The sequence below is a fragment of the Macadamia integrifolia genome, chromosome 12 (assembly GCF_013358625.1).
Source record: "Macadamia integrifolia cultivar HAES 741 chromosome 12, SCU_Mint_v3, whole genome shotgun sequence".
NCBI lineage: Eukaryota > Viridiplantae > Streptophyta > Magnoliopsida > Proteales > Proteaceae > Macadamia > Macadamia integrifolia.
Window position 1 is genome coordinate 30,397,083 of NC_056568.1, and position 9,069 is coordinate 30,406,151.

At 41.0% G+C, this 9,069-nt stretch overlaps 2 protein-coding genes across 7 annotated transcripts in view; one reads left to right on the top strand and one right to left on the bottom strand.

Moving 5' to 3' along the window:
* Positions 1-2,114, top strand: part of LOC122057383 (probable cellulose synthase A catalytic subunit 8 [UDP-forming]) — a 42,653-nt gene extending 40,539 nt beyond the window's left edge. For 5 of the 6 annotated variants that reach the window (XM_042619456.1, XM_042619455.1, XM_042619458.1 and 2 more), the window contains one exon: positions 1,052-2,114. In XM_042619456.1, the coding sequence (XP_042475390.1) occupies positions 1,052-1,633 (582 nt within the window). In that variant the 3' untranslated portion in view covers positions 1,634-2,114. The remainder of the gene's footprint in view (positions 1-1,051) is intronic. The other variant, XM_042619460.1, reaches the window with a different exon arrangement.
* Positions 2,115-4,348: 2,234 nt separating this feature from the next.
* LOC122057058 (transcription factor MYB61-like) lies at positions 4,349-7,101 on the bottom strand. Its single transcript, XM_042619048.1, has 3 exons — positions 6,543-7,101; positions 6,198-6,327; positions 4,349-6,044 (listed from the first exon to the last, which is right to left on the bottom strand). Exons 1-3 carry the CDS (start codon positions 6,673-6,675, stop codon positions 4,712-4,714), a joined length of 1,596 nt encoding a protein of 531 aa, XP_042474982.1. The 5' UTR covers positions 6,676-7,101; the 3' UTR covers positions 4,349-4,711.
* Between the last annotated feature and the right edge of the window lie 1,968 nt (positions 7,102-9,069).

The following is a 9,069-nucleotide window of genomic DNA, read 5'->3' on the forward strand; positions in this document are numbered from 1 at the left end:
CTTTCAAAGTGACAAAGTTTTAACTGAAAATATATAAGTTCACAGTAAGTTGGAGAAGGATCTCCGTCCCTCTCGTATTGGCACAAATTTTCTCTCAATTAATCTTTTATTCCAAAATTAAAGAAAACATTATCCACATGGCTTTTTAGTACATTTTCCAAGTAGATAAAGACAGGGAAGTTGCGAAGAAAGAAGATGAGAAATAGTAACAAACTTAGAAAGGATAAGCAATATTAGACTTTTGAGTACAAGTCCGAATCCCTTACAAAGAGCAACTGGCAAGTCAGTTAAGGAAGAATCCCCAGGCAAGGAATATGATGTAGAGGGCGGTAATGAAGGATTAGTAGGAATCGTTGAAGTCAACTTGGAATGGCGCTTTTATACCTGCAATGGCATTGGTGGACAACTAGTAGTGGGTTTGGTAAGAGCAATAGATGCTGGAATGGGTGGAGAACTAAAGAGATCACTGACCTAGAGTCTGATATCAACCAGAACAAGCAGGGATTTCAACTAAAACCTGACCTGTACCCAGCCCTACAGCAAGATGGCCTGCAAGCCCATAAGTCCAAACTTGAGGATTGTGCTAGTGGTTTTTCAGCAGTTTGAAAGGCGAGACTTGTATGGATAATGTTTAAGCAGTAACTTCAACTGAAGTAAAAAGTTTGGATAGACTTAGTTTGAATTTGCTGATTGATGTAGACATGCTACCAAGGCTTGCTGCTCCTACTTTTGAGGAAGCTAAGGGTGCTGGCGGTCATGGGATTCATTGACACTGCTGAGGTCCATGGCAAAGACTCCTCTTTCTTCTCACTTGTGGCATCCGAATGGGCTGGTTCTTCTCCAACCAATTAAGGGCAGATAGATATATTCATTTGTACAAAAAATCTTGAGAATTAACTGAATTATTGATACAAACTTGCTGAATCTCCCCACCCCCTCCCCCGCCCTTTTCAAATGGACAACATATTTTTATAATCTGCAGATGGTTTCCAAATTGGAAGTTTCCGATGAAGAACTCTGACTTGGTCTCTTGCATTTACATGCTTTGCAGGATTCTATTCAAGCAAGTGTCTGGCTTGGGATTCTTATCATATCAATTTGGGCTAATGGAGTCCTCGAGATTAGATGGAGTGGAGTCAATATTCAAGAGTGGTGGAGAAATCAGCAGTTCTGGTTAATTGCTGGAGTGTCCTCTCATTTATTTGCTGTTTTCCAGGGTTTGACCAAGGTCGTGCTCGGCTTCAAACCTAGTTCAAGGTTAATAACAAAGACGTCCACAGTGGATAATTCTATGGAGTTTTACTCATTCAAGTGGACATCACTTCTGATCCTGCCAACAACATTGATTTTCATCAATCTGTGGGCTGTGTTCATTGGAATATCTTCAGCTGTCGGTGGAGATCCTGGCTCGTGGCGCTTTCTGTTTGCTAAGCTCTTCTTTGCTTTCTTGGTTATTATCCATCTCCATCCGTTATTGAAGGGCTTGTTAGTTCGCAAATGCCAGATGCCAACGGTAGTGATTGTTTGGTCAGTTCTTCTCACAGCCCTTTTTTCTGTTCTATGGCTCCGGCTTGATCCTTTTACTATTAGGTTCAGGGGACCTGATGTGAAGGACTGTGGCATTGAATGTTGATTCTGATCTCCCTCATCTTTCCAAATTATTTCTACTGTATGCTTTGCTCTAACATGTGCACACTCCTCTCGGTTGAGAATGTACTTAAAAGAGGGTTTTGGGGGTTGAACTGGTTTCTGTTTATACTGCCAAGATCAACGAAGATCAAACCTCAGTAGAGATATAGTGTTTTGGCGTCCATTTCCTCCTCAAAGCAATTCTGAGCAATCATTATAAGTGAAGTTCTCGCTGCACTGATCATGGAAGTTTTGTGAGATGCGGCTGGCATCAGAGGTTTCAAGTGGTGATTCCATCTGGGCATTGATTTATGGCATGCGTAGCTTTAGAGCCCACTGATGCCGCTACATCAATGCAAGATATGTGTCCCATATTGTAGCAGCAGAAGCCATGGGTATGTATATTTGATAATTCTTATTAATTTTTCTGGTACTGGATAATTATCATTATTGGTTGTGCAATATATGATGACCTTTGTATCTCACGAGTATTTACATAGCTGAAGGCTGTAGGGGATTGGAAAATTTGACATACTTGATGGTCACAGAATACTTGGCATACCAGCCACCCCCCCCCCGCCACCCCCAAAAAAAAAGTCTCATGATCTAGCCTTAACCAAAAAGACAAAAAAATGTATTGTGGAGTAATCACAGGATAGATAGATTCTCCCATGAGGAGGTTAGTTTGTGCAAGCGAAACGGGGGGAAATTGAACCTCCTCGGAAGGCTGAAACATCAGAAATAGCTTTGAGAAAAATAAGTCTGTTTACGGAATGGTTAGTACTTAAGAATTATGCAACCAAACTATTAAATTTTAAAAGAAGATGGTCCAACAGGGATTGCTACAATCACAGGCAGAAACTCACAAATTACTTCAGAATGTGTTCTATAGACATTGTATCTATTTTGAGATTAAACACAACCTACCTTGGTCCTTGGTGTCTTGTTTAATAATGACGATGATGATGACTAATTTCAAGACAGTATGTCAATTTGTGTTGTTTATTTGTACGAGTTAACAAAAAAAAAAAAAAGAATAAGAAAGAAAGAAACAAGTGAGCTGGCAATAGCACATGCATGTTCGCTTATCTCTGTCAATTCTTAAAGACAATGTCAAGGAAAACTTTAATGAGAAGGTGATGTATTTAGATGTATTCACAAAATAAAACGCAAAGCAACCCCATGGGTTTGGATTGATCTTTCACCGGTAAGATGCTTCTCAAGAGTGGAATTAAGTCTCCGTTCCTGCTTTCCTTGTTTTTCTTACTAAGCAGAATCTGGCCACACATATCTTCTAACAAAAATACACATCAAAGACAATCCCTCCCACTCTTCTCAAATCTCAATAGTGGGGTTTATTTTGGCATGCTCATACTCAATCTGAATGCACTGGCCACCGCCACCGCCGGCAAGGGGGGGGGGGAGAGAGGATGAAGATGATTTATTAATCCCTTATTGCAAAAGTGGTACGTACGACTGTACAAGGTCTGGGCCCGTAAGAAGAAGAATGACATTCAATACCCATTCTTATTCTTCGTCGGTGAAGGGGCCTATGCCATAGATAATTTGGTTGTTGCTTTTATCTCATTGACCTCACACTTAATTCCAAACAAAACTAATTCAACACGCAAATAGGGGGGGGAAAAAAATCAGCTACTAGCCCTAGAATTGGAAGTTTTTTGCTTTACAAAATTGAGTTTGCGCCTTGAGAGAGAAATTGTGGGTGTGTAGACTCCAGACGCTCTTGACTCTTCAGAGACTTTTGAGAGAGACTTCAAATAAGACATTGTCAGGTGTGGCCCTTGACAGATTGAGAGTCGCTATCCTTTGTGCTGATTAATTACACCTCACTTCACCTCTCGTAGCAGCGCAGTCCAGTACTCCAGTACGTGTGGGTGGATGGATGCTTCTCTCTCTCTCTCTCTCTCTCTCACATCGCGGCCCCATCGAGAGGCCAAGGGTTTTATTTCTTTCCACCTTTACTTGGACGTTGGGAGTTGGGACCTAAATAAGTATCAGGCGGCCGGTGCCACCACTCACAGTTGCTTTGCCTGCCACATTCTAGAGAGCCTAGCACTAGTAAGCAGACCCCCTCGCTTCCATAGTTCCATTCCATACTACTGTTACCAGTTACCACTTCAAGTAAGTAAAGCAGATGGCTTCAGACGCTTGAACTTGCCGGATATTAAACAAGGCAGACGGCTACAATATTGCTGCATGTCCCCAAGACCTTGTCGAGGATTGAGCCTCATACACTCACTGGCCCAGTCACACACACACTCTCTCTCTCTCTCTCTCTATAGAGACACCGATAGACAGCCATTAATCTATTAAAAAGGGTAAAAGGAAGGGGGGTTGCCCTGAAAAGTATTCAAGGATTTTTTTTTTTTTTTTTTTTTTTTTTTATGTGAAAAGCCTGCGCAAGAAAAAAGGGATTGCTAGGAACAATGGGGAAAAAAAACCCCGGACAGACACCCACATAAGGAGATTTTGAAATTTGCATGGACTTTCTCGCATTTTGATGGTTGACTTGTGAGAGAGAAGTAATAGTATATGAAATAAAATATTATGAATTTAAGAAATTAAGAGGAAACTCCAGGTATCCGAGATAAAGATTCCTTTTTCTGGGGTTGGGGGAAGGAGAAATGCATATATGGTTTACAAATAGAGGGAGAGAGAGAACCAGTGAATCCAAAGAAATGAACCAACGAAGATTAAATGACAGCAGAACAAGCCTTATTCTCTGCAATTCCATTTCAAACCAAATAAATACAAATTAAGGGGTGGGCAGGAGCCTATCTCCCTCACATTTATCTATCTAAAGAGATCAAAGCTGGATAATATATATATATATATATATATATTTTTTGTATCATAGGACCCATATACAAGAGAAAAATATGTGGCACACACCTGTAGTAATCAGAAGAGGAAGCCCTTAATTATTGAAGCCTTTCTCCCCCACCCCTCCTCCTCTGTCGTATGGATTTGAAATATAATTGGTTCTGTAATATTCTTCTCCAAGGCCCCAAAATAACTCATAAACTGAGACTAGCTTCACGAGGTTAAATAAATACAAAATCTATAGTTGTCCGAAGGCAGCCGCAAGTCTCTGGAAATCCTTAGCATACATATCCGAAGCAGCTTGTAACTGTTGTGTTTGTGGCTGTGGCTGTGGTTGTGGTTGTGGTTGTTGTTGTTGTTGTTGTTGTTGTTGCTGGTGGCTGTTCTGATGATGATGATGATGATGCCATGAAGTCGCAGTCGACGACGCGTCTTCATGAGTAGTGAGTAAGCGGTGGGGTTCTGATTTTATTTCACTGTATAATGGCTGAGGCGTTTGGTTTTGCAGTGTAGAGGACGTAATTAGGAACGGAGTGTGAAGAAATTCAGACCATTTGAGATCGTAAGGTTCGGTCGTTGCAATGTGATTATTGACTTGGCCTTCCTTATCTGCTGTGCTGCAATCCACCAATCCCCATGAGAAGACGCTGTTCTCAAAGAAGCTTCCACTGCTGCTACTCTGCTGCAATTCAATACTGCTAGTGCTGCTCCCACTGCTATTACTGCTGCTACTGTTGTTACCGGAGCTACCGGCTCCCCAGTACTGCATCGCGTTGGTACTGAAATTTCCTGCCGAAATGTTATCAGAGGGAAGAGTACTGACGACAGTGGGCCTAAGACCCATCGACATGGAAGTGGGTAAAACTACTGAGCTTGTAATTGACCCGGATGATGGAATAAGGCTTGAAATTGTACAGGAATTGAATTCGGGACTGATGTCGAAAGCCTTGCAGTTGTGGTTGAAGTTGAACCAAGGAGACTGGGGGTTTGAAGCTTGGTTTACGGAGAGCCCTGCTGCATTGGACGCATAATTGTTCAATTGCTGAAAGGGGAAATATCCAACAGAGTCTGAAGGCCTGCAACCGCTGCTGCTACTGGTGGTGGAGCTGTTGTGAGAGGCTACGAACCTCTCCAGGAAGAATTCCCTGGTGGCGGCGGTAGTGGCCGTGGGTATAAGCGAGTCACTGTTGATCTTCGAACTCAAACTACCTTCCAGTGGGTACCCATCTTCAGCCATTGAAGGCGGCTTCGGCTTCGGCTCCGGCTCCGTTGCTTCAGCTGCCAAACCGGGCTTCAAATTCTCTATGTTGAGGAGGTTCAGTTCCCCCCAGGATTTGTTACTGTTGTTGCTGTTGCTGGTGGTGGTACTCGTAGGGGCAGCGGCGGCGGCGGCGGCGGCGGCAGTGGTGGTGATGGGTACTTTTTCTTTTGCATTCTCAATCTCAGAGAGTGGTTTGTGGGTGTTGGGGTCAATGCCTCTCTGTCGGAGCTTCTTCTTAATGCAGGAGTTCCACAGATTTTTAATTTCGTTATCAGTTCTTCCCGGTAACTGTGCTGCAATCTGAGACCACCTGATGTAAAAGTTTGGCAAATTCAACAGAGATGTCTTGATGGTAGAGTTGAGAGATACCTCGAGAAAAGTCAAAAAAGCAGCGCAGCAAGATTATATGCCTGCCTATCTTGGTCCTCGGAAGGGAGTGGGGAGAGAGAGAGAGAGAGATTACCTGTTACCAAGAGCTGCATGGAGTTCAATTATGAGGTTCTCTTCCTGCTGTGAGAATGTGCCTCGCTTCAAATCAGGCCTTAGGTAGTTAATCCACCTCAACCGGCAGCTCTTCCCACACCTCTGCAAACCTGCAAAAATGTAAATTTTGAGAGGAGCTACTCCTTATTTAAGGAAGGAGGATTTTGATATACCACCAGCATCCCAGAAGAGAAGAGAAGAGAAGAGAATGCAGCAGCAAGAGAATCGTGATAAAATCCTCCTAATTAAGTTGCAATGCAATCTGCTGCATTACAGGAGCAGCTGCAGCAGCACCGTAAGGCAAGGTAAGGACTAAGGAGCAAACCTGCTTGTTTAGGAACAGAGCTCCAACAACCATGTCCATACTTAGTAATATGCCTCAAAAGCTTCTCATCTTCCTCTGGAGACCAGAGACCCTTCCTCAACTTTTGTTTGTAACAGCAAGGGTGCCTGCCCATCTCAATTCTGAATTCTGAATTCTGAATTCTGAGTTCTGGAGAGAGGAGAAACCCACTGCCCACCTGCAACGGTAGAAATGCTGGCGGCGAAAGTTTCCAAATTTATTGACAGGTTTTGTACTTTCGCGGGGGGGGGTGTTTAAGGGGTTAACGCAGAGCAGGCCAGGGAATTTGTCAGCACCCAATAGAAACAACAACAACAACAAAGGTTTCCAAGTTCTTGAAAGAGAATTGGAAGTTTGGAGGTGAGGTGACGAGCCAAAAGCTTGAGGAGAAAGATGATACTTCTTGCACTCAGTAACAGAGGCTGAGAAAATGAAATGGCAGTTCAGAAAGGGAATCGAATTAATAGAAGGGAGAAAGAAACCACTGCTACCCCTCCCCTTTTTTTAATCTCTCTCTCTCTCTCTCTCTCTCTCTTATAAGTTTTTCGTCAGTAAATAATCTACATTGCAGATGTCTTATCAATTCCTGAGAATTAATGTCTGTTTCAGAAATGGTGGGGCACTTCTAACTGATATTTTAAGGGCATATCCAGCGCCTCAGAGGACTTTTTTTTTTTTTTTTCTCTTCTCTCTGGTTTGGGGTGGGGAGGGGAGGGGTGGGGTGGGGGATTAAGAACCAGAAGGATTTAAATAAGAAAAAAAAAAAAAAAAAACTTTAAAGAAAAAACCGATGGTTCAAATGAAAGTCAGGAAAGAACTAAAAATGATAGTGTAGTGTTGTAGTAAACAAAGGCAATAGAGATAAGCAAAGTCTAGAAAGAGAGAGCAGATGAAAGAAATTTTACCGAAAGGGGTGTGAGAGGACTTTGTATTGGGGTTGAAGCAAAGTAGGAATGGCCCCTTTTCCTTTCCTGGGAAAAGTTTACTACCAAATACGAAAACGGACACGGGGGAATGAGAAAAGGGGAAATGAATGGGGTTTGGCCTTTGGGGATAAGAAAGACCCCTATTGGCTATTGCTATAACTTATGGTTTACCGTTATTAGTATACTGTACTCACGGAAGGCTTTTTTTCTTTTGATTGAAATGTACTCACGGAAGAAGGCAACCGAAGCTTTCTGTATCCCATTCTCTCCCTTGTTTTATAGGCAGAAATAATCAATTTCTATTTCTATTTCTATTTTTATTTTTCTCACACTCACAGTGTCATAGTCATAGCTGAAGCTGATAGCTGATGCTTTTTGGCGTCAGAACCCCTCCAACCAAAGAAAACAGGATCTCTCTCTCTCCCTCTTTTTCTTTCTTTAGCTTTTTGGGATAAATTTTACAAAAACATGATCACTTTGAAAAGTTTCATCATTGCGTGGAAAGAACAAAATGGTTTGGACACCTCTCAGAATTCAGGTATCTTTCCTCTTTTCCCCTCCTTAGCTGAAAGGAACATTTCATTTTCTCAATAAAAAGAACATTAATTTCATGCTGCAACTTCCCCATTTTTACAGTGTTTTCCATTTTAGATGAAAATCCCAATTGCCCTTGTTGTTTCCACCCTCATCCCTCTCTTTTTGTTGTTTCTTCAAAGTACAAGATAAGTAGAGACATCTAATGGTGCACGGTTAACTTCTCAAATTATAATACTAACAAATTCATTTAATCACATAATTACATATGATGAAGAAGCAACGTAAGTAATTACACAGTCTACTAATCCCAGGGCTTAAGAACTTGGAATCAAGATTCAGATTAACCTTGAAATCAATATATTCCAAGCATTTAAGGTTTATCATTATGAAATTGATCACCCGAACCAGATGAGAGACTTATTACTAGCATGCTAAAAAATGAGACTCTTAATTCCATCGCAATCTTTCTTCCTTTGCTTAGAATTTGTCACTAAGATTGTTCTTTCCTTGGCTATGGATTACTTTTCAATCACACCAAATTTTTTTATCTGATATGATTATAAAATTCCATCCAAGTCTTCATATATCAAAATAAAATCACTTTACAACTTTGATTTTAAGGATTACCGTCTCATTATTTGATCTCATTAATGTGTACAGCATGATTAATTTGTTAAATTTGAGGTAGTACTGGTGCTCAGAGCCCACACTCACCAGAGACCACACTGTTACATTTCCCGTCCCCACTTCAATAGTATACCCATTTAAAAATAAAATTATTAAATTTGATCAAGAGTGTATAAAAAGAGGAGAAACTTCCTAAGAAAAATAATAATAATAAATAATTAAAAAAATAGATTCTGAAATCTTCACACATATCTTTGGGATTAATTTTGTTTCCTCAATGATTGGAAGCATAGTTAGAACCGAATTTTTCCGTATTTTATCAAAAATTCAGACCGAATCCGAATTAAAAATAAAATTCTTTAAAATTCGTGACTTTTTTCAAAATGAATATAAATCGCGAATAATTCGGACCGAATCCG

Excerpts from the sequence above, each read along its gene's own strand:
- LOC122057058 (XM_042619048.1), bottom strand. The coding sequence starts at position 6,675 with ATGGGCAGGCACCCTTGCTGTTACAAACAAAAGTTGAGGAAGGGTCTC. Across the intron at positions 6,328-6,542 it reads CTCTGTTCCTAAACAAGCAG|GTTTGCAGAGGTGTGGGAAG; the intron begins GTTTGCTCCTTA and ends ACATTTTTGCAG. Across the intron at positions 6,045-6,197 it reads CATGCAGCTCTTGGTAACAG|GTGGTCTCAGATTGCAGCAC; the intron begins GTAATCTCTCTC and ends CTTTTACATCAG.